The 25,403-nt window shown below is 27.2% G+C and overlaps 1 protein-coding gene across 1 annotated transcript in view; it reads left to right on the forward strand.

The window, feature by feature from the left end:
- LOC107448567 (CD109 antigen) overlaps positions 1 to 25,403 on the forward strand; it is a 131,375-nt gene that overhangs the window by 91,570 nt on the left and 14,402 nt on the right. Inside the window, exons 20-26 of the mRNA XM_016063821.3 lie at positions 2,359 to 2,475; positions 5,342 to 5,470; positions 5,599 to 5,770; positions 8,045 to 8,245; positions 8,800 to 8,872; positions 12,069 to 12,249; positions 15,420 to 15,509. Of these exons, the coding sequence (XP_015919307.1) occupies positions 2,359 to 2,475; positions 5,342 to 5,470; positions 5,599 to 5,770; positions 8,045 to 8,245; positions 8,800 to 8,872; positions 12,069 to 12,249; positions 15,420 to 15,509 (963 nt within the window). The remainder of the gene's footprint in view (positions 1 to 2,358; positions 2,476 to 5,341; positions 5,471 to 5,598; positions 5,771 to 8,044; positions 8,246 to 8,799; positions 8,873 to 12,068; positions 12,250 to 15,419; positions 15,510 to 25,403) is intronic.

Consider the following 25,403-nt stretch of genomic DNA (forward strand, 5'->3'; position numbering starts at 1 on the left):
AAAATTACACATGAAATGAAAGTTAGCTGATATAATTATGATATAAAATGGAATAGAATGGCATATAAAAATGAAATGTCATATGAAATGAAAGACACGTGAAGTTAAATAGTAAAAGAAATAAAAAGGAAAAAAATTAGGGGCAAAAGAAATAAAAAGGATTAAAAAATACATTTTGACAGAAAATAAAGCCTGGATGAATTTGCAAAATAAGTAAACAGCAAATCCTTTGTTTATATTTGAGATAGTAAAAGGAGGCAGAAAACTTAATGTTAAAGAAATCTTTAGACACAATCTTTTTTTTTTTATTAATATAGATTTGTGTAAGTGTTTTGCATTTTTATTATCTTCAATATTAGATTTACACTAGTCACAGGAAAATAATCTAAATATGTTTTAAAATGACTTGAAATCACCTTGTTTAGTGAGCAAATCATTAAAAGTATTGCTTAGCCTTCATTTGATTGATATAAAGAAAATTTTCGTAATCGGGGCATTAAGAGAAGTTTTATATCATTTATGTCATTCACTTTAATTATAAGTAAAATTTAAAAAAAGAATTTTGGTATTTGGATACGATGTAAAATTGCACTGAGAAAAAAAATGTATGGTTAAGACTACCAGGATATGGTAAGACTTACCGTGTTCTTTGTCTCCATGAGAACTTCAAAACATACAGCAATTTTTACCATAGAGCTTTGATAATGACCTTTGATATAATTACAAATAAAATACGGTTTTATTAGTAAAGTATGGTGTAAATTCGGTAAAATGGTTTTCTGATAAACTACAAAAGGAGGCGGTAGCCTCAACAGTTCTAGTAATATTTGAAATGACTCAAAAATGTTCAGCAGCTTGATAACCACTATATTATTTAGTAAAAGCTTGTTAACTTTATTTTCGTTCGGTTAGCCTTTTTATTATTTCTATGCAAAATGTAAGCTAACATCTACCAATCTTTAAAACTGTATATAAATCGTATTTATAATATCATATATATAAGCGTAATATACAAATGACTGAACAAAACTGAACTATATCAGTAACGTAATTGTTTCGTATCAGTCTGTCCTAATACCCTAAGATGTAGGTAGTGGGTTCGAATCCCGCTTTAAATCTGAGTGTTTATTTATATTTATTTATTGCAAAAAATTCCAAGGGACCTCCCCTGCCCTTCATATTTTTAGCTGTTTTGCTAAGCACACAGAAATGTAATGGTAGCAAGATCGAATCCCGCCATAACCTTATGTATCTTTGTGCTATCTTTCTCAAACGTGGGCTATCTGTTTTTAAAATTGCCAACTTTTATAGGCCGTTCTTTGTATTAATCTTCCATACCCGCTTATTTATGTGAATTAATAAATAAATCTCACTACCCTCTTAAAAATTGCGGGAAAAAGGCACCCTAGCTTGAGTATCTATCTCAGTTTAGTGAATTTAAAACATTTCAATTCAACACTTGAACGAATTTATTATTCATGCTCCTTATCTGTTTGTTGTAGTTGCGAAATATATTAGGAACAGAAATAATTAACCATTACTTATCTCCTATCAACCAGTTTATATTATTGATAATATTTAACATAATAATTTAATAATTTACCACTATTTTATATAGACAATATAACACCTGTCAACCAATTAAAATGTCATATAATTTAACATTATAATTTAACAATTAACTAAAATTTTACAATTGCAGGATAAACGACTTATAAAGTCTATAACTACCTTATTTAGTAAAAGTCATAACTAAAATCAGCAAATAAATTCATGTTTCGAAGAATAGTCTGGTGCTCAAGGGTAAGAGAATCGACAAAAATGAGGTTTTTATTTCTGAGATGGAAATTTTTGATTTATAGTCTGTTTTACCAACAATTACTTTTCCCAGAATACTAGCATAGCTTGAAACTTGTGAAACGAAATTTTCTATGTCTTTATTTTTGAAATCTGTTATATTTAAAATGTTAATGACAATAAAAAAATGAAAACAAAAATATTAATACTTTTTCTTCAAGAAAATTAAAACCAAAAAAAAAATAAATAAAAATAAAGTTTTCTTTATACGCTGCATGGTTTTTCAACGTTTTTTTTTGAACTTTCATATTAGGCCTAAAATTTTAATAATTTAATAAATGAATGTTTATCAAATTATAAATGCCATAAAATAAATTTTAAGTTTTAATGGAATGCTTAAGAAGAACTAAATTTTATTGAAAATAAAAGTTATGCATAACAGTTTTGATAATTTTCAAGATTCGAATAAATAAATGGAAATTATATGTTATAACTTTGAATTTTTATATTTGCCTTCATTATTTCAGAAATTCTTCCTTTATTAAGTTTTTTTTGTTGTAGGCTGAAATTATTTTGATGGCTTCCGACGATTATAGATTTGTTCAAGTGGAGCCCATGGGAATAGTTTCATCATATAATCCAAGAACTGGAAGCGGAGAGCTGCAACATTTAATCTATGTAATCTTGTTTTTAATAATCCAGTCTGTGCCTTAGCATGTATCAAAGAGTTATTCAAAATTTCAAACATTAAAAAGTACATAAAAATGACTGTCCAACTTTAGGTTTAAAATATAACCAATTTCTTTCAAATATTTACTTGTCAATAATTTTTGAAAATTAATTTTCTTTATTCATGAGTTTATTTATTCATTTATAATTTCGAAGTAAAAGTAATCTATTTATAATATTTTTCTTTTATTTTCAATAAAAAACTTCATTTGGTGTCATTCCTTATATTTTTATTTCTGACACATTTATGAAAAATTTTATAACTTAAAAATGTTTGAATGACATTTACTAAAATTTGCCTTATTAATTTTTATTTTCTAAATGCTTGAATTATGCAACTGAAATTTACTAGTTCTTTTATTAGTTTAAATATTATGCACTGAGGAAACAATTATGGTCAAAACTACCAGATGGTAAAATGTTTCGTATTTCTGTCTCTATAGGAACACCAAAAAGCTCGGTAATTTTAACCTAAGTGCCTCGGCAATGATTTTGGTAAAATTAACAAAATATGGTTATATGATACTTGATGAAAATTTAATAAATGCTGTGAAATTTGGTAATTTTATCATGATTCCTTAGAGCATGGCTTAAAACCATTTATTCGGTTAAATTTACTTTTCAATTTTGTATTCTTTACTAAATGTGTGGTAATAAGAGCTATAATTTTGAAAACTAAAAAATCCGGTCAAGCGTTGCCATATGAACGAAAAAATCATGAAATGAATAGTTTAAATAGTGTACTTTTTAGTTTTATTAACCAAAATTATGTTTTATTTATTTTTTATTTTATTTTATTTTTGTTTTTTTTTAACCGAAAATGTCATTTTTATACTGTACGGAAATTTTACCAGAATTTTTTTTCTCCGTGACGAGTTATTAAAATTAGCGTTTCGAACTTAAAATACACTATATATGAAAAATACGCGTTATCATGCATTGCAAATTATATGTGTTTAACAGTTGAAATAATTGAAAACAACGTGCTATTAAGAATGTTAATATTATTAACTGAAATAGCTTGTAACATAATGATCACAATTTCTAAATTATCCACCATAAATATTAATATTTATCTCACTATTATAATGCTTTAAATATCTATATTAAATGGTTTCTAAAAAGGAGTATTAACCCCAAAATGTGACAGTTTAGAATTTACAGCTTAAATTAACTTTTGAGAGATTTTTTGAGAGATACATGATACAGTATTTTGAGCAGCAATTTCTAACGTCTTGTTTCATATTAAAAGAACAATACAGCTTTTTTAAATATTTTATTATTTCTTCATTTATTAAGTATTTTTATAAAATTTTTTTGGTTCATTTTATAGAAAATTTTATTTAAATAACACTTTATGCTATGTTTATTGTCTAATATGAGACGGCTGGTAAATAAATCCGTGCAAAGAAAGTCAGAAATTAATTTTGCACAATTACACGAATTTAAGCTTTGCAAAAACACGAATCTCTTATTGCTTACAAAATATAAAAGTTTTTGAATTGAAAAAAATATGCAATTTTGATATCTACATTTCTAATGCTCGGTCTCGAAGGCAAAAACCAAGAAAAAACAGGAAAGGAAAAATTTAAAGGCCATTTTTATCGAAGTTTTCCATTGTTGAATGTACGAAGCTCTTATCACAGTGAAAAAAAGTTTCCTATTCTCTCTCTCCTGTAAAAATGATTTTTCTAAAATTTTCAATCGACTGTTTCATAAGTGGAGTTTCAATATTCAGCTATTCCAGAAGTATTCCAGAATATTGTGGTCTGGAGTTGCTCCTCACGGAGAAAAAAATTTTGGTAAAATTACTCTATTATATGGAAATGATATTTCTGGTTAAAAAATACCGTAATTCAGGTTAATAAAATTAAAATATATGTTATTTATACCATTCATTTGGTAATTTTTCCCTTTATATGGTAATGGATTACCGTAAATTCTATTCTTCAAAATTATAATTATTAATACACATTTAATCAATAATGCAAAACTGATAGGTAAATTTAACCGAATAAATGATTTTTATGCCTTCCTCTGAAATATAATGATAAAATTATCAAATGTTACCACATTTATCAAATTTTATTACATATTATAAAACCAAATTTATTGTTAATCTTACCAAAATCGTTTCCAAAGCGTTTTTGGTGTTTCCATGAAGTCAGAAGAATGAATTCCCATGAAGTCACACGGAAAATTCTGATAGTTTTGATTACACTTTTTTTTTCCGTTAGCCGAAGGCATGGTTCATTTTCATTAGTATTTTCTCACAAATTCCTGACGCCCTAGTAAATGTGACCCACAAGTATTAATACAATTATAGAATAAGCTATTATTTTGCAATTCTGGCTCTATAATGGTTTGTTTTTCACATCGAAATAAAAAAAATACTTCATTTCCACTTGTTTAAAAATATTTTCTTTTTAATTACTTTTACTAAAATCGTCCGAATTTTGTGCTGACAATTTTAACCGAAAAGTAACAAGGGTAAGAACAATTTTGGCAATTGAAAATAAAATCCCTGATTAATGTAAAATTTCAAATTGAGTCAAAAATTATTGACTGAAAGTTATCGAGTTTGCTTTTAGGAAAATTAACTAGAATTGTTTTTATATTTTACCAACATTTGTCAAAATATTAACGTATAATAACACACAAAAATATACAATCAAAATACATTTTGGGTTTCAAAAATACATGTGATATTCATTTGAATTTTACAAGAATTATTTTTTAGATATTTTGCAAAATGATCACGTTATATAATTAAATTATTGCTTGTTATTGTTTTGACTATCATATTTATTTTTAGGTTAAACCTGTTAGTCATGCTTTTGTTCACATACCGATAGTTGCGACGAAAATTGGAGAGATTCAAGTAACAATCATAGGAAGAACACAGGTTGCGAAAGATGTAGCCGAAATGACTATAACTATTTCTGTACGACAAATACTTTTATTTTATTTTTTATTCTTAATTTATATTAAATATATAAACTGAAATATACTTCTCTCAATATCAATGAAAATTATTTTCAATCAATAATTGTATTTTTCTATTATTTTCAGCCAGATGGTGTACCTGTTCATAGACACACTTCTTTACTTTTGGATATGAGGAATGAAGCTTATCTTATACGTTACTTGGATGTTAACGTAACAGAAGATCCTATAATTCCTTACGAAGAGACATATCGTTATTACATTTTTGATTCACCTAAAGCGAGTGTATCAATTATAGGTAACTGTATGGTTGTGACTAGTTTTTAAATTTATCAAAACGAGTCTATAGTTTTATTACAATAATTCAATGATTTTACAATGAAAAATAGAAATATGTTAGTTATCCAGCAAAAATATTTGTTTTATATATATATATATATATATATATATATATATATATATATATATATATATATATATATATATATATATATATATATATATATATATATATATATATATATATATATATATATATATATATATATATATATATATATATATATATATATATATATATATATATATATATATATATATATATATATATATATATATATATATATATATATATATATATATATATATATATATATATATAGGCAGGGAAGGAGGGTACAAAATTTATTTATTAATTATTAGGCAGAGATGAGTCATTAAAGTGCACACGAAAAGTTGTGCTCCTCAATTATATGTTGGGGAAATTCTTGCAAAGTAAATCCGTAAAATGTTTCAATTTAGGGAAAGAGGGAAATCTTAGTAATTGCAATTGGTTTATCAAATAGGTCACGCGATTCCCACAAAGAGTAAAGGGGAAAAATATCTTTCTTTTAATTAATGCATACTTGAGTCAAAAATAGATGTATGGACAGGATGTGAATTTAAAAGTGTGAGAAAGCGTTTCGATTAGAATAATAAAATAAAATAAAAGGATTTACAGAAAAGAACTAACATAAAAAGATTAATTGAAGTTTTTTATGCCCCCCCCACATATATATATATGAGTGGAAAATTATTAAATAAATAATTTAAATGCCGTATATTTTAACTTTATTAACCAGGATTAGGTTATTTTAAAATTTATTTTTAATTTTTCTATTTTACCAAAAATGCCATTAACTTATAGTGCAGCAGTTTTGCTAAAATATTTTCTTCGTGTTGTAAAATTTCAATAACTGGTGATAAATTATAAAAATATTATTGAGTTTTTGAAGAAAATTTAAAGCGCAACCTTCAAAGTTAATAAATATATTAAATAAAGAAAATAAAAAAAATATTACAAGTTGTGTATTAAAACAAAACCTAATTTTTTTTACATTTACTTACGATTTAAGATTAATTAAAAATATTTATTTGCGAATAAAAAGTACAAGTAGATGAAATCTGTAAATACATAAAATCAAAATTAAAGAAATGTTTCTCACAGTAAGAAAATAAAATGTTTGCTCTTAATTACATTTTTCTTAAAGGCATTTAAAATGTTTTGGAAACTGCTTTTTAATACGGAACATGAAGAAAATAAAATTAAAATTAATGATTTCCTTGCCTATATTAAATGAATTAATAAGTGTTTTTCATAAATTTATTTAGACAAATAAAACTTATGCATTGAATGGGTTTTTAAATGCAATGGTTTTTAAATGCATCGTATTTATGATTTTTTTGTCTGAAAGTTAAATTTTTTTTAAGAATTTACTCCTATTCTTAAAATATTTTTGAAGTCTTGTTTATAATGAAACTATTTCAAAAAAGGTAGGTAAAACAAAAGCTTTTTGTTCTCTAAGTCTTTTTTTATAGTTCCGAAACGATAAGTGAAAGTGGAAAAAGTAAGTATATTTTCCTTTTAACACGAGTTTTTTTCTGTTTCTTTGACTAAGATATAAATTGGTTCTTATATTAACCATTATTGTTTTTTAAATATTTTATTTTGTCTAAGAAAATAAATGATTTTAAAATTGATGGATTGCTTTACTTAATAGGTTTCAAAATACATTTTCTTTCTTAAGATTAAAAAAATTACGCATCTAGAATGTTGCAAAACCAAATGTAGTATCAATATTTATGTTTTTAGTTGAAAATTTTCATTTAATTGAATAAAAATAGATATTTTTCTAAACATTCACTTTTAATAATAAAATCTACTTATTTTTGGCAATTAATGCACAAAATATATTGAAACTTGATCCCGTAACTCATAGTTTTTAATTATTTTTTTATGTGTATAACATAAAGATGAAATAAATCTCTTATAATACCGATAATAAATATAATTCTCTTTGATTAAATGTTTGATCTAAAAAAGGAATAATTATCTGTTTCGCATAAAATTTGAGACTATATGTAAAATAGTAGATTGTGTGATGAAAAACTATAACGCTGATGATAAGATGTTATTTTAAAGTTATACATTCGACATATTTCAGTTTGATTGATTGAAAATATGTAGAAATTAACTTTCAAAGCAGTGATATATTTCTATATTTCATTATGTTAACCAATATTTATTTTAAAGGTGATGTCGTTGGAGCACCTTTTCCAGAAGATCCACGATCGCCAATAGGTCTTAAGGCATTAGGAATGGCTGATGCTGTCAAATCGGGTGATTTTATCATGTTCGATTTTGCTTACACATTGCTTACACTTCATTATCTCAGAATCACGAATCAGTTAAAATCCCAAACAATGCGTGGCATGTTGGAATATCTCAACAAAGGTAATTTTATTTAAGAATATTGATTTTTAAAGTAACGCAAAATCAGTTTATTCATTTATTATATTTTCATTAAATTAAAAAATAAAAATCTCAAAATTGTTGTATTTGAAAATTTTCTTTCAAAATCGTTTAAGGTATATAATTTATATTATGAAATAATTGTACTTTCATATTTTTAACACAATACGCACTGTTCTTCGTAATAACGAAGCTTTTTTCCTTCGGTGTTTCGAGATTTTCATGCACAATATATTTTATTAAATAAAAAAATTATTTTCTATAAATATTCATAGGATTATTAATTCTTCTCGATCACTATTATTCAGAATAAAACCAAATCTAAGTTCTTATTTTAATTAAAAAGGCTTATTTGAATGGATAGGAATGAATGAAGACGAACTTATTTTCCATTTTTTATATAGCTCTATATTTAAGCTATAAGTAGAATAAACAAACCATTTATGCATAAATTATTATTATTATTATTATTATTATTACTATTTTTTAAACATTAGTGGAAGTTTGAATGTGTGACTAATTGTATCTTTTTTCAGCTTACGTTTATCAATCAGTATTTTATAAAAATGGAGCGTATACTATGTTTAAGGATGAACAGCCTAGTTTATGGTAAGAAAATAAAGTTTATTATTTATGAAATTATTTTTATTAAAATTTGATTTTTCCTTCTTAATTAAACTTCCTGTACTGAAAAACTGTGGTGTAATATCTCTCTGAATTTGATTTTGAACAACCTTAAAAGTTGTATGACGGAATACTTCTCTTCAAGATAGCTAATTTCATTTACATTAATGATTGTATGAAAGCCCTAAACACCGAAAATGCAAAATGTTTACACTGAAATCACTTGCTCTAATACCATACGTTAAATCTTTTCTCTTTCAACAGCACCCATCTTGTTGCATTTGATTTCGTCTGTAATTGCTTACAATCGATAAAGTGTTGGCAAGTGTTTGTGACTGTCTTCAATGTTACTTTTTACCTTCAGAGGCTAAAGTTCGAAGTTAAAAATGTGGATTTATGTTTTTAGTTGTGCAATATGGATATTTATATTTTAATTTTAATTTTCAAGTGTCTGTAAATTGTATTAATATTAATTTTATAATGTATAATTTCATTCCACTCTTGTTCTATTAAACCTAGTTAGAATTCGTCTCAATATTCTATCTTTCGCTCGTAGGTTTGATTTACAAACTTATTTTGTTTTGAGAACTTTTATATGCATGCAACCTAAATTATTGATCCTTATTTTATATTGTCTCGTCAAAATAACTTTACTAATTCTTATGTGCATCATATCTTACATTAATTAGAAATTTTAGTGTTACTAAATAACAAATATGGTGGTTGTGAGCAGCTACGTTACAACAAATAGTGCAAAAGGACATTCTATGTGTTTCACAGCAACAGGAACTACCCTTAGGTTTTGGTGTAATAGACCATTTGGTGTAGTAGACCAAGTAGTTGCCACCATTTTTGGTGTTTAGATACGCGAAATTTTTTTACAAAGTGTAATAAAAAATAATTTAATTTGCGACAAATGAAATAAAAAGCTTTTATCAATTCAACAAGTATAATAACAATTAGAAGACTAACAAAGACTGTTTATGATACGAAACCGTAAACTTTATTCTTTCTTTAATAAGTAGGTATCATTCTTTCAAGGTATTATTCCTTCCTTGATAAAAAATATCGAACTTAAGTAAGAAAATTGTATTGATTTTAACGCAGATCATGTCTTTTACTGATAACAAGCAATGTCAACGTTAGTCTAATTTCTTCCCAATCAATATGACAAAAAATCCAAATGAGGGAATAAAACTAAAACCTTTAGATTGCGTGTTATCATAGCAGAAATAAGTGTGCAAATAAGGAGTAAGACAAGTGACAGTCACACATTAAGAAAACATCTAATGTCAACACGTCCTTAGCGGAAAGAAGTTTTTTCTAAAAGTTGATTTAAACCATTCTTGTCGGATATAGGAAAGTCCTTGAACTTAAAAGACAGAAAGATTTTATAAGACATTTGTGCTCGTCTTAATTGAATACGTCGAATTTAAAACTGAAGATTAGAAAGATATAAAACCAAAAATTTCTTTTAAAAAGCTTATCTATAATAATGAGCATTTGTGCATTACTCAACTGCTTTTTAACGCTTATAACATACTATGCATAGTCAGCGAACTAAAATGCGTTTTACTTGTGGTTAAACTGCTTCTATGATCTCCGAAGCTTACATCGAAGTACAACTCATGCATAGATGTACGCATGCTCAAGTATAATCTATGTGCAACCTAAAAAAACACTTAAAAAGATACATCTGAATTACGTTCAAATATTCGAAAGGAGTTACAATCGTTGTTTAAAACAGTCAAAAGAACTTGACTCACATCAGCCATGCACTGTAAAATATTCCGGATTCACTTCGATTCATCTGTAAAATTCATTTTACCGTAAAATTCATTTTACCGTAAAATTCAATTATCGAAAATCCATTTTTACCGTTAGCTCATCATCATCATATCTGGCTAGACAGCCCAGGGTGGGCCAGTGCCTTCCTTTGAATTCGAATCAACTTCTCTCTACTTTTGACACTTGTTCGCCAGTTTTCTCCTTTAGAGTAAGGAAATCAGTCTCAACTAAATCCAGCCACCTCAGTCTGGGTCTACCTCTTTTCCTGTTCGTTAGGGGTTTGTGTAATAGAATTTTCTTTAAATTTGAGTCATCATTCCTTCTGAAAATGTGAGCTGCCCAGTTCATTCGATTTATTTTAATGAATTTCACAATATCTGGCTCTCTGTAGATCTTATACATGCCATAAATTTTACCGTAATTTTTATTTAATTAGAGTGATTCAGTTATTTTACGGTAATTATTATTGGGAAAATTACGGTATATTTGTTACTTTGTTTCTTAACATGTTCCGATTGAAGTACTTTTTACTGTAATTTAATCCGGAAATTTAACATCATAAAGTTATCTATTTGTCTAAAGCTCTGCAAATCGTGCTTTTCTTTACATTTTTTAACCTTTTACTTTGGTTATGAAAATAAAAACACTATAGAAATACGTTTTTATAAATAAAATAAACAAAATAAAAAGCACTGATTTTTCTTTACAAAAGTTTCATAAACATACATGTGGTGGTAGTTTGAATTATTTTAAGACACGAAATAAATGTATAGAATTTCTTTATTTTAGAGGATCAAGAGGCGTGCTTAGTTTTCTATCAGTGGCGATTTTTTAAATAAATGATGCTCTGGATTATATTTTCAACGCAAAGTTTGGCTATTGTCTATTTAAAACAAAATATTTTTAAATGGAATATTTGAAAGCAATTAGAAAAATCACCATTTTTTAGTCGAGAGACCATTTTTTTAGTTGAGAAAAAATTGTAAGTCTGTATTATCGAGGCCTGCCAAAGAAAGAATATACTTAAATCAAAGCAAGCTTTTACAGCAATCGTTGCTTTTCGCTTACTAACTATTTGGAATTGGTGTCGTATTTGGAGTGAAACTTGTAGTTTTAAACAAACTAAAATCTTATACAATTGCGTATCTTTAAATTAAAACTTTACATAGAATTTCAACTCGATTGGTCAAAAACATTTTAGATATCTTCCTTCTTAAATTCAAATACCATTGCAGTTGGATAAATACTAAATAGATGAAATCACATAAATTTTTATGGAATTGGATTATAGATTGTAATATACCTATGTTTTTGACTTCCTTTAATTCTTTTGCATTTTTAAGCTTTAAAATTACAAATCTTTCGTTAAGAAAAATATTGAATTTTGTTATAGGTTGACAGCGTTGTGTGTAAGAATGTTTCATTTAGCGCAGTATCCTGATTGGGAAAACTACTTATATATTGATCCCGATATGCTATCTCGCTCAGTGGAATATATCTTAAGATATCAGACTAGAGAAGGATCATTTTATGAAGTTTATCCTCAACAATGGAATCGGAAAATGAATGTTTTGGTAAAAATCATTTGGTTTATTATTCAAACTTGTATTAAACAATTATTATAATCAGAAAAATATTTTTTAAATGTAAATCTGTGTAAAAGAAGTGAAATTCTAATGTAAAACGCTTATATAACAAGAAATAAAAAGGACTTTGAATAAGAAAGGAAAACAATAAATAAAAATTTAAAGCAAGAATGAATTGGAAATTAGACAAGTTAATAATGAAAGATATAATCTCATCATCAGCTCCCGCGATTGTATCCGCAAAACAGTGCTTTCTAATATTATATTAATATAGCGAAATCAAAGGAGGCATATAATAGGGTGAGGAGCATCAGGAAAAAGAGAGAGACCGATTCCTAAACATAATTTTTTCAAGTAATAACATCACAAAAATTAAAATAAATGAATAAATAAAAATAAAACACAATTAAGATCATATAAAACGAGAAAGGTGAAATATATCAAGTACTTATAATTATCTTACAAAAAATTATTTAGAAATATTTTCTCAACTTAGATGCCAGATTACAAAATATGAAATTAAAGCGCAAATAGAGGGTAATGGGATATCTTTTAAAGGCACGTTTTTCAAATGAAAAATAAAGGCTTTAATCGGAGCGGAATGGATAAAATTACAACTTTATAAATATCAATTATACAAATGAGGTATGAGATAAAATTTCAAATTACAAACAAAATGGGTTGATAAATTTTTCAATGTAATATTTTTAATATTTTTTTAATATTTAATCACAGTTTCTAATATTTATGAAAGATTCCGTGCATTTTGCTTTGAAGTGTGTTTACTCAAAAAAATCATATAGCATCATAAAGAAAAGCCGTATTTTAATTATAAAATTATCTTAATTAGTACTATATATTTTGCAGATAATATAAAAACTCTGTCATTTAACTTAAAATTATAAATATTAAAGTTTCATTTATAATGCCATTCTAGTTTTTTTAAGTCAAGGAAAAAGAATCTAAAATATTTATTATAAGAGAAAAATTGTAAGTTAAGCAAAAAGTTAAAGAAAAAGAATAATGAATAATTAATGTCTTTCCAGAGAACAACTGTTTGTTTAATTAAATGAGCTAATTAGTTTTCGCATTGGTTAATTACCGTAAAGTATCTTGAGATGTAATTCATAAAAATTACCTCTAACCTCTTAAGAAGATTTATTAATTTGCTTAATTTTTGTGTGCAAAAGTTTTGGAGGAATATAAGAGAGTTAAAAATAAATCAGGCTAAATGGCAAGGGTAATCATTGAGGTATTTTTTAAAAGCCTAATATGGTTTATAAAAGTTTCAGTCACATTTATTCTTTTTATTATACTCATAAAAATCAACTTCTTTCATTTTTGCTCAGTTCTTGGAAAAAACATCTAAATGAAAATTTAGCAGGTAGGTTCTTTCGGGTTCTTTAAGTTGTTTCAAGCCTGTTAATCCATTTTTTTCATACTTAATAATATTTAGGGAAATTTTATTCATTAATTTTTAATAATTGTAATAACTGTGTTCTCCTGGAAATTAGATTATTTAATTTACAACTAGTAATCTGAGAACCGTGGTGGCTAGAGCACTAGCCTCCCAATAAGGAGACCTGGTTGGATCCCAGCAATGGTTGATCGATATGAATTCCACAGCTGCCTTACACCGACCACTGTGCTGACGCTAATTATCCTCAGTGGTAGACTGATCATGGGTTAGAGTTCCTTTACCGTCATGCTAACTGTGAGGTTTTCGTCGTTTTCTTCTCCATGTAACGCATATACGGATTGATTCCAACAAAAAAAAGTCCACCACGAATGCAAATTTCTCCAAATACTTGATCCAGAGGTTTTCTTGTCTTCTAGATTGGGTTCAAAATTACAAGGGTAAGGGTTTAAACATTGGTAGTCGTAAACTCAAATGGGGGTTCAACGGCTGTCTAGTTAACTGAATAAAAAATTGTTTTTTTTCCTAAATAGTACAAAACAAAGTGACACCTGCATTTTATTTCCTTGTTTGAAAGGTATAGCGTCATCAGCATCAGAAATTTTGAAGGAAGAATAAATTAAAAAAATATTTCTTTTATATATAAGAATGGCTTCAAAAACATGTCAAGTTGTTTTGTTACAGCGATTTTTGCTAGAATGGTGCGTTTTTTTAAAGATTAAATTCTCATAACCCTAATCATCAAAAAGTTGCTTATAACGAAATAATTCACATTAAAAGGAAACATTCCTATGTACTTTTATAAATAAAATAATTTTAAGTAAATGGTTTAAATTTAAAGTCTTTCGGGTCAAACTGTAAAAAAAATATAGAAAAAATTTTTGACTTTCTGGTTGCCGGTACTTCTTATCGTAAAATCCACTTTTACTGGAACATGCAACGGAACAAAAGAATCTGATATACCTTGATTTTTACAATAATAATTATAGTAAAATCAATGAATTACTTTAACTAAAAAACTATTTAAAATTTACGGTATAATATTTAATGGTAAAAATGGATTTTACGAATGATGCACCCGAATTGCAGGTATTTCATACCGTAATTTAATTCGGAATTTTTTACTGCTTTTGCTTGAGTTATGAGCTCAGCCAGTTAAAAAAGGAATGTAAAACTCTTCTGATATTTTCTGGTGCAAAAATTGAAAATTTATTTAATCATAATTTGTTTCTTAAAGAAAAAAAAAATCTTTTTATCAAAAACCCTAGGTTTGAACCCCTAACTCTTTTAGCGCTAGAGATTGCTTTAATTTGCACAAGAAGTAAAATATATATTGCCACTTGTTTCATGGTTGAGAAAAAGAATAAATCATCGTTGGTATAATCGAGATTGTTGGATACCTTGATCCATTCAATGCAAGTGTTTTCAATAAATCGAGGATTTGAGCAAAAGAAAAACTTGATAGAAACAAGACATTAATAAATTTCGTGCTTAATTTGCCTTTTTGTGCACAGAGCTACTTAATAGGACACTAAGTGTGCTGAAAAATGTTTTGCTTTGAACGAAATTTCTTTGCTCAAAAATTAATGCTACTGGCTTGAGAAAATTTAGCAATTTTCTTTTTTTTCCCGTATTAATTGCATTTTACTTTTTTGCGTCATTTAAGGTGCTGCTTTTTTGCGTTTTCTGCTATTTACAATTTAAATTATTTTATTCTTAATCTTCCGCATGTTTTTTTCAGAGTTCCAATGATCCATACATAAACTACCAAAACATATCATTGACAGCGCATGTGTTAATAACACTCACTGCAGTGGCTGATTTATCTGGAGTAAGTAAATGTTTCTAGTTAATCTTTAAATATATTGTTGAATGTATAAGGTTTGTGATAGCTTTAAGCCTTCAATAATATGCATCTGAGAAATATGCATAATATTGAAAAAATAAAACAATAATTCCACTTGCACTTACGCACAAATATACCGGCACTCTGAGTGCCAGTACTTTTAATCGTCAAATCCATTTTTACCTTAAAATTTTGTGGAACAAAATATCTGATATACCGTAATTTTTAGAGTAATATTTATTGTTAAATCACTGAATCACTGATTAAATAAATATTTTTGCAAAAATTACGGTATAAAATTTTACGGCAATTACGAATTTTACTGTAAAATGCATTTTACGGGTGTGGTAATTACAGTATTTGTACTTTTTCCCGTCAATTGATCCGGAACTTTTAACATGGTAGGTACATTTTTAAATTTAACTGATTTGTTTCAATTTAGAGAACTTCACAAAAACTCTACTTTTTTTTTTAACTGAAGGTTGCATATTTATTAAAATATGTGTAATTCGAACAAAAGTATATATTTTTTAACTTACATTTTTAAAGCTTTGGTTAATCAATAAGGTTTGCCTATTACACTGAATCTAAAAAAAACTAAGCTAAGCTAAACAAAACTAAACAAATCTAAAAATCAAAACCAAACTCAGTGGTGTGACAGCCCATTAAGGACCAAGACCTTTTAAGATCATCCCAATTTTCTTGAAATTGGACTCAGAAGTGCAGGAGCAGATGATCCGATTGGGTGGTTAGCCGAGATCGAAACCCCCAGTGTGTAGTCCCCGAGCATGCTTGGTACTCATTTTATCGACCCACTGAAGGGGTGAAAGGCTGAGTCTACCTTGTCCGGTCCAAGGAAAGAACCTCGAACCTGTGCCACGCAAGCACGAAGCTCTGCCACTCAGTCACAGGGCTTCTTATTGCAAATCAAACAATTATTTTTAATCAACGAAGCATGTTTCATTATGGCTATGCATTTTATCCTAATCTCTTATGATATTTGTGAAAATCAAAAATAATGGTTAATAAACTGATGAGAATTCAAAGTTAAGTTCTATTTTTGCGATATTTTGTTTAAAAATTTTATTATTATCATTTAAGCGTAATATATTATTTTTAGATTCAAAAATTGATGTTTATATTCGGATTTTAAATTTACGAGACATAAATGTTTTATCATTTAAATAGAATGTAGTTGAAAATCAATAAAATTAAATATTTATGGAATATTTGATTATACTAGTAAGTTTTTTCGCATTTGAATTTTTGTGATTTTTGCATATTCATTAACGTAGAGAAAAACCTTGTACACCTGGGCCGTGGGGTATACAGCGTAGTCCACCTACAAATGAAAACTTTATGCCTTTAATTTAAAAATTGAAAATTACAAATTCCTTAAATAAATATTTGCTCAGAAAAAACAAGCAATTTACAGGTGGCAGAATTGAACTATGTTAAAGAGAAAAAATAGACAATCAGTAAGTTGATAACAGTTAAAAAAATAAAGTATTCCTGCAACAGTCCGCTGAGAACTGGCAGGGTCATGAAGTTAAAGGCTTCACAACTTCGAGATCAACAGCATGATTGTGGTAACGTGGTCAACAAGGCGCACCAGTCGCCTTTATTCCCATACAAGATGGTACCCATAGATCTGTAGTAGGGTGGGCTTCAAGATGCCACTGAGGATCAAACCCTAAATCTTCACAAAATTGACCTATTTATTATGGTTTTTGGAAAGTATCTTATACTGATATCCATGTTTAGTGTGCAATTAAAAATACTATTTAAAATTCAATGTGAGGTAAAATGTGATTCAAAATATTTACATCAACGTACGTATTTAATTCTTTTCAATAACGTAAGGTTAAGCCTTGGTGGTTCAGGGGTAGAGTTCTCGCCTTCCAATGATGTAACGCAGGTTCGAGTCCCAGTGATGACTGTTCGATATCATTCCCCTCCCGTCTCGGACTGACCACAGTGTGTATCTAAAAAAATATTCAATGGTAGACAGATCATGGGTTTGAATTTTCTTGTCGTCGTTTAAACCATGGTATGTTTTCGTTGTTTTCCTATCCACGTAAGCAAATGTGAGTTAGTTCCAACAAAAAGTCCTCCACGAAGGTTATTTTGCCCCAATGCTTGGTCTAAGAGTTTCCTTGTCTTCAGAATTGGGTTCATAATTTCGTGACTACAGAGTTGAACATTGATAGTCGTTAACTCAAGATTGGATCAGATGTTCAACTCTAGGTATGAAATAAAATAACAAAGCGCAGAAGTTCAAGAAATGGAAAAATTTTAGGTGAACTCCAAGTTGGTTATTGTTATCAACTACTTTTACTATGAATTGTAGTTCGTAACGACTGTTTTTAATATAAAACTTCGTAAATTTGAATGGAATAAAATAAGTATGTTCATTATGTGTCGCAAACTATTATTTCAGTGAAAACACAAAAAACGAAATTGTTTACAAAGGAAAAAAAGGAATGAAAATCCTCTTTTCCTCTATTATCCTATTTTCTCCATTAAAACCAAGTTTTTTTTTCTCCATTTGACTGGAATGCAGTCGCTTTCTGCCGGAACTGCTTTAAATCTCATAACAAACATTTTGTATTTAGTAGTTTTTATTTGTATCAATCGCACTATCTTACTTTCTTTACCTATGGGTATCATTCAGAAATAAAAGAAGTATAAGATGGTGAGTTTGCTGTGAATGATTTGTTTAACTCCATTCACACTGGCAATAATGGCTTTTAATACGTTTGTCTTAATATCAATAATTCATCTTTGTCAGAAAATTTCCAATTTACTATATGGCATCAGGCCAATTAATACAGAGATTGGTTCAATTTTATTTTGAACTGATATCTGTATCATAGACTAATGTTCTTAAGCTGAATGGACAGCCCCTTGAACTGATTTCCTTATTTAGAGAAAAACTCTATGATTTGGTTATATTGTATTCTCTTTAGCGTGTAAAATTTTTGGAATACTTTTGTACTCTAATTAATACAGACTAACTCTTTCAATTACTTATTTTATATTATTATTTATATTAAATAAAAATAGAAAAAGAAACGTTAATATCTTTATCTGTGATCATTTTATGTTATGTGATTGTTTTTGTTCGTTTTATGTGTTAATCCAGTTGAGACTCCAGTTGTTGTAAAGCACACCTAAGCTTATAAGTTTTTAATCTATTATTATTATTTTGACTTAGTTATATCCTTATATGAAATTTCACATACGTTAAGAAAAAAAAGAGAATAATACGTGATCAAATTTAAAAATATTTTTCTCATTCATTTCATTTTTTTAAATTGTAAAACGGCTTTTAACGGGACCGTGGCTTAAAAAACTGACATGATAACTATTTACGTATAGTGGTTAACATTTAGTTATTATACATTTATATTATTGCATTACACTTCACAGAATTTAAATCTACACTCATAGTGATTTTGAAATGCGATGAACTATAATATCGTTTAAATTTGATAAAAAAAACTATTATGGTGCTAAATTGATTCAAATTATCTTACTCTTTAAATATGAAAAAAGCTGATAAAAAGATGATTTCACAGCGAAAAGACAGTTAAAAGAATAATTTTGCTCAGAGTTTTTAATGAGTATGAATAAAATTATTTTTATGAATCAAATTTGATATTATAAGAAGAAAAAAAAATCTGGTAAAATTACCATATTGTATGATAATGACATTTCTGGAGAAAAAAATCTATAATTCTGGTTAATAAAACCAAAATATACGGTATTAAACCATTTAATTGGTAGTTTTTCCATTCATATGGTAACGGTTAACCGGAAATTCTGGTTTTCAAAATTATAATTCTTATTACAATGAATTTTATTAAAAAAAACTGAGGAATAAATTTAATCGAATTATTGATTTTAATGCCATGTTCTAAGGTATCACGATAAAATTACCAAATTTAACCACAATTACCAAATTTTATCACGCGTTCTGAAACAATATTTCATTGTTAATTTTACCAAACACATTACCGAAGAGCTTCGGTAAAAACTATCGAGTTTTTTGGTGTTCCCATAGAGCCATAAACACGTTGAATATTTATCATGTCCTGTTAGTTTTGACTAGATTTTTTTCCTCAGAATAATATATTCTAAGCATAAATATACATTCGAAAAGCAATTTTTTGTCAAAAATATTAATTAATTTTGTGTGTCACATGAGACACAAACCCGTTGAAGCGTTAAAAATATTTTTGTGTCATAATTAACATCAAAGTTATTTTTATAAACATTATAAAAATAATGTTTTTGCAAAATTTAAGTCGCATCAAATCTTCATTTATTTCTATTTTAAAATAAATATCTTTATGTCATTTGTTTTTAAAGATAAATTGCCGATATTATATTCTTAAACGTCACTTTTACTGATTTAAAAAAATCTTTTTTATGCACTGTCTAAAAGTAAATTTAAATACGGCATATCTAATTTATTTAAAGGAAAAAAAATATATATTTTATTATATATACTAATTTGATACTACTGCTGAGAGATGGAATGATTTTAAAGTAATTTTGTGGCGCGCATTTTTTGTCGTTTGGGAAAATTAAAAACCAAAGGGAAAGAAATTTTAAAAAAATGCTTAAAATTAATTCTAAGTTTATTTTCCGCTCCCCTTTAGTTCAATATTCTTTATTTTTACAAATTATAAATATGAAAATTAGTGAAGAAAAATGGAGATTTTTTTCAAACAAAATGCAGTGAAACTATCTAATTTCCTTTTTAAAGAAATTTAATTATCTCATTTTAAATAAACCTTAAGACATTTGCCTTTGTTCATTTGAGAATAAATCTAATTACATTCAGAAAGTATTATTTTGTTATTATTAAGTTATTATGACTAGGTAAAAACGTTATTTATCCTAAGGATATTAAAAATAAATACACTTTAGCTCAGTTAAAAAAATTAATTTATTTCTTTTAAAAAGTAGTTTATAATGTAAAAGGCATCTAGTAATTGCTATTTGAAAATTAAGAACTTTTTTACTAAAGAACACATTCGTAATTATTTGAAATTAAAAAACAAGATAAAATATCTAAAGTTAATTCATTAAAAGGATTTTTTTATTATTCGTCATAAAGTAAATTCATTAAAATAATTTTCGTGTTTTGTTATTATTTTATTATTATATTTTATTGTCGACTTTCATGGAGGCGGCGGAAAAAGAAGCATAATATTATGAACATTTTTCCCCAATAATAAGAGCTTCAGTTATAATAATTGATGTAATGAAACAAAAAAATGATAAATATTATTTGTGAATGTTTGATTTAAAAAGCAATAAATATTAAACTTGTTTCTGACGCGTAACGTTCTATTATGCTGATTGCACACTGTTAGTTACTTTTAATCGTGTTGAGCTGGAATACATCAAATTTCTTAACTTTATTAAGGTAATGAAGTGTCCAAAGATGGATATAGTTAACAATTTCAAGATGTAATCTAAGTAAATAAAAGCAATCAATGAATTCTTACCATGTGATAGACTATACATTTATTTAGGAAAACACAACTAATATAATTAAATACCAAACAAACAGAGATATAAAGTTTTTCCTAAAGATCTACATTGTTTTTACCCACACTATGAAGAAGATGAGAATGATGGATATACATTATTACTTACATGTCAGAAATAAAAAAATTCGCAAGCGTGGGCCCTAGCAAAAGATTCAAAATGAAGTCAAGTTCACTGCAAAAGAAATCTGTTAATTAAAGCTGTCAGCTGGTGTGCCCGTATAAAACCATTTAAATCATTAAAAATACTGTCTTTTAAAAACAGACGCCTATTTTTTCAGTAATTAAGTAGGGGAGAGTGGGGTCAATTGTAACATTTTTTACTTAACTATTTTTAACTAGCAAAAAATCCAATATATTATTAGTATTAATTGACAGACAAGTAAAGTAGACTATCCTCTACTAGAAAAAGAAAAAAATACCTTATTTTAAATGTTATTATATTAGTTATTAACAATTTTTGACAGTCGTGCCCTTGTTACAATTGTCCCCACTTACGGGGTCAATTGTAACAATTCATAAATTCAACTAAAACGTAGTTAATTATACATATTATCATAGTTGTGATATATTTTTTTATTGATCAAAATTGTAGTGATATTTTAGGAGTAAAAATAATAATGAGCAGAGACCTAAAGGGTTAAACTTTTAAGTTTAAGGGGCTAAAAATTTTAATTTATGCTGTGAAAGGTGACAAATTAAATAATGCACATGCAACATAATATAAATGATATAGGAAACTATTGGTGGTTTCTAAAGAGTTAAGTAATGGTTTGTAAACATAAGATTATTTATTTTCAGCTGTTACAATCGTCCCTTTACTTATTGTTACAATCGTCCCCAAGACGCCATTTCAGCTTCATTTGTTAAAAACAATGCTAGTTAATTAACAAAACTAATATTTTTTTGAAATGTTAATTAAGGTGTCCACTTACATATTCGGTTAATAATTTTTATTTGTTTAAACAAAATTACTTTGTTACAATATAATATTCTAATACCAAAAAAAGTACTTGCGTAGCGTGAAAATATCTTTTGTGATGTAACTCTTTCAAAAGTACATAAAAATGGTTGCCAGCAGGGGTGTACATGTAGATTTATTAAATACACCTTGTGCGCCACCTAGGAATCAAGTCTAGAATCCGACACTCGAAATTTTTACTCTGTTACAATCGCACCCTGTTACAATTGACCCCACTCTCCCCTACTGTTATTTTAACAAACAAACTCCGTTATTTTAACTAACAAATTTCGCTTTTTTAACGAAAAATTCTAAGAAATAACTACATCAGCATTGTGATCATTAAGAGAAAATATAATAAGTAAGAATATCAGTAAGAGAAAATAAGGCAAACTGAAATTTGATGGAAACATCGCAAAAACTGGAATTTGAACTGAAAGGATTAAGAAAAAGAGGAAAACTTATTTATCAACAAAACAGCTAAAAATCATCAGATATGCAGAGAAAGACTGCAAAAAGAATGGGAATTTTTTACAGTGCGCCAATAAAACAGAAAAAAAAAGTATTTTTCTATAAACGGTTCCTTTTATGAGAAAAATATGGGTTTTTTTGTAGAATTTACAATTGATTTTTACAGTGTATTACAGATTTAACTCTATATCCACTTTTCTTCGAGTTTTCATCTGAAAAGAGGTAGACTTTTCTCGGTATCAGAAAAAAACATTAATTATCACTTGACTTTCGTCCATATATTGTGCTAATAAGAAGTCTTTGCTTATAAAATTTTAAACTCTCAATGCTTGTTCCAGGGAATTAAAACGCATGTATACCAAATGGGTATCTTTGACATAAGCTCGGAGTCAGAAAAAATATTGATTGGCACTTTACTTTCACCCACATTGTACTATAAAGAGGATGAGAAGTTTTGTTTATGAAATTTTAATTTGTGAATGTCTGGTCCAGGAGACCAAAACACATATATACCATCTAGGTACCCACACTAAAAGCTTGGATCTTTTGTTAAACATTCTGCTTTTGTTTTTTCAACATAACAAGACGTAATGGTGGTAAAAAGATGAGGTAAAAACTGTCATTATAAGTCTCATTTTTCTTGATCTCGTGTATGATATTGTCGCTTCAGCAAAATTAAGATAATTTTAAAAACCCATACTTCGAGTACACAAATCTAGTGTTTTTAATTTTTATCAAAAGATTTTCGCGCTCTTTCTCAAGAATACCAAGGATTTCTATTGCTCCAGCGACGTCATTCTTTTCCTTTGTCATGCAGATGGGTCACGCTGTAATATCTGTCATAGAATCTTTCTTTAGGTAAGACTGAAATGACACCTTGTCCAATGGACGAATGCTTTTTTCCCCCAAACAGTATTTTTGAATGTTCTACGTTATAAAACCGTATTAAAACTTGTGATTACTGACAAACATGTAGACACAATCCCCACGTAATGCTTTGAACATCCAAAACTCTGCCATCAATTTTCATTGCCGAATTTCATTGCAATTTAATAAAAAAAAATGAAAATTACCTTTTTCTGTAGTTTCATGGTGCCTAGATTGAACTATTGCTTTCTTTTGCGACTTTATTCCATTGGTATGCGTATTTGCAACTCGTTCTTCTATGTTTGACTATGTGTTGCCACCTAGCATGTCGAATAGAAATTGAGACGGTGTATAGATTTTTTCACATATGCCTATCATACTGCGATTCTCTTTAAATTTTGCACTTATTATTCTCAGCCAATAAATAACGTGTTTTGGTATCAGTAAAAATTATTTGGTTGATTAAAAATTTTAATCAATCGTTTTGTAATATATGCCTTCTTTTCAAAAGTAAATATGTAAATATTGTTTAAAATGATCAATTTATATCTGAGAATAAACCATCATGAGTCATAATAAAAAATTTTGTTACGAGAAAAACTAAAGTTAATAAAGGTCTACTTTAAGCAAAAGGTGTATTCCTCAAAATCATAATTTTAAGCCTGAAATAGCGAAAATCACATGCTATTTTTTCCCTATTTTATCATTCTTTGCCAAAAAGATTAAAAAAAAAGCAATATGTTTTAAATTGACGGATAAACTGTCATAACTATCATCAGAATTTTATTGCGAGATATATTTGTGTAAAGTTCTTAGAAAACTATTTGAAGAAAAGCCTATGCCTGGAAATTATTAATTGCGAACTTAAAATAAGGAAAAAATATCAATTTAACTTTCACCAGTAATATTATTCTTCAAATTGGATAATATATAAGGTTTAAATTAACGAATAAATCATAGTACCATAAAAATCTTGCTACGATAAAACCATTTTATAGTTCTCAGAAGTCTATTTAAAGCTAAAATGTCTATTTCAAGAAATGATTACCTTTAAACTAAAATAATGAAAAAAAAATCGATTTTTTTACTTACCACAGTATTGTTCTTCCTCAATTCAGAATGAAAACAAGAACCAATTAAATTAAAAGAAACTAATTTAATGAATTCTACCCAGTTTAAAATTCGAAACATGAAGTCAAAAGAAATTACTTTGAAATCAAAATGTTTAGAATAAGTTTTATTTGCAAAACATTTTTTCTCAATTCACTTTTGATTTTTAAATTTAATTGTAGTAGTATTAAGTGTATCTCTACATGCTGACATAGCTGGATTTATGTGAATGAAATATATTTAATAGCTTATTTATGTAAATGAAAACATATTCTTCATCTTTTATTAATGAAAATCAGAACATTAAGCAAGGCAAAGATTTTTATTTTATTTCATAAGCAGTAATTAATGAAAAAAATAAATAAAAATATAAGTAAAAATACTGCATAAATTTTATATACGTCTTGTAACTGCACTTTTCTATAAATCTGATAAAACACTTTTTTTATTCTACTGTAAGAAATGGGATAGTGTAAAATTAAAATTAAAAATCAGTGTCTTATTATTTATCACATTGATATATTTCGCAAGGTTTATATGCTCAAAATTATTTAATTCAAGTTTTAAGAATATCCGTGTACACATTTTAAATGCAAATTATTCAACAAAATTAATAAATTGCTTTATGCATCATGTATACCTCGTTTTACTTCCCTTTTCTCAAAACCTGATGAAATTTTATAAGTTGAAATTTTTTTGCTGTATGTCTTTAGAGTATATGAGTAGACATTTCAAATGCGAAGTATTCAATTATATTAATGAATTGCTCTATGAATTTAGTATACCTCTTTTCGCACTTCTTTCCCTTAAATCTCACGAAATTTTATTAAATTAAAATTTATTTACTACAGGTTGCTACTGTTTGTCTACGATAGGTACTCTGTCCGCCATTCGTCTGGAGGGGTG

The sequence above is a fragment of the Parasteatoda tepidariorum genome, chromosome 11 (assembly GCF_982258835.1).
Source record: "Parasteatoda tepidariorum strain Cologne lab strain chromosome 11, Ptep-v5.0, whole genome shotgun sequence".
In the NCBI taxonomy this organism is placed as follows: Eukaryota; Metazoa; Arthropoda; class Arachnida; order Araneae; family Theridiidae; genus Parasteatoda; species Parasteatoda tepidariorum.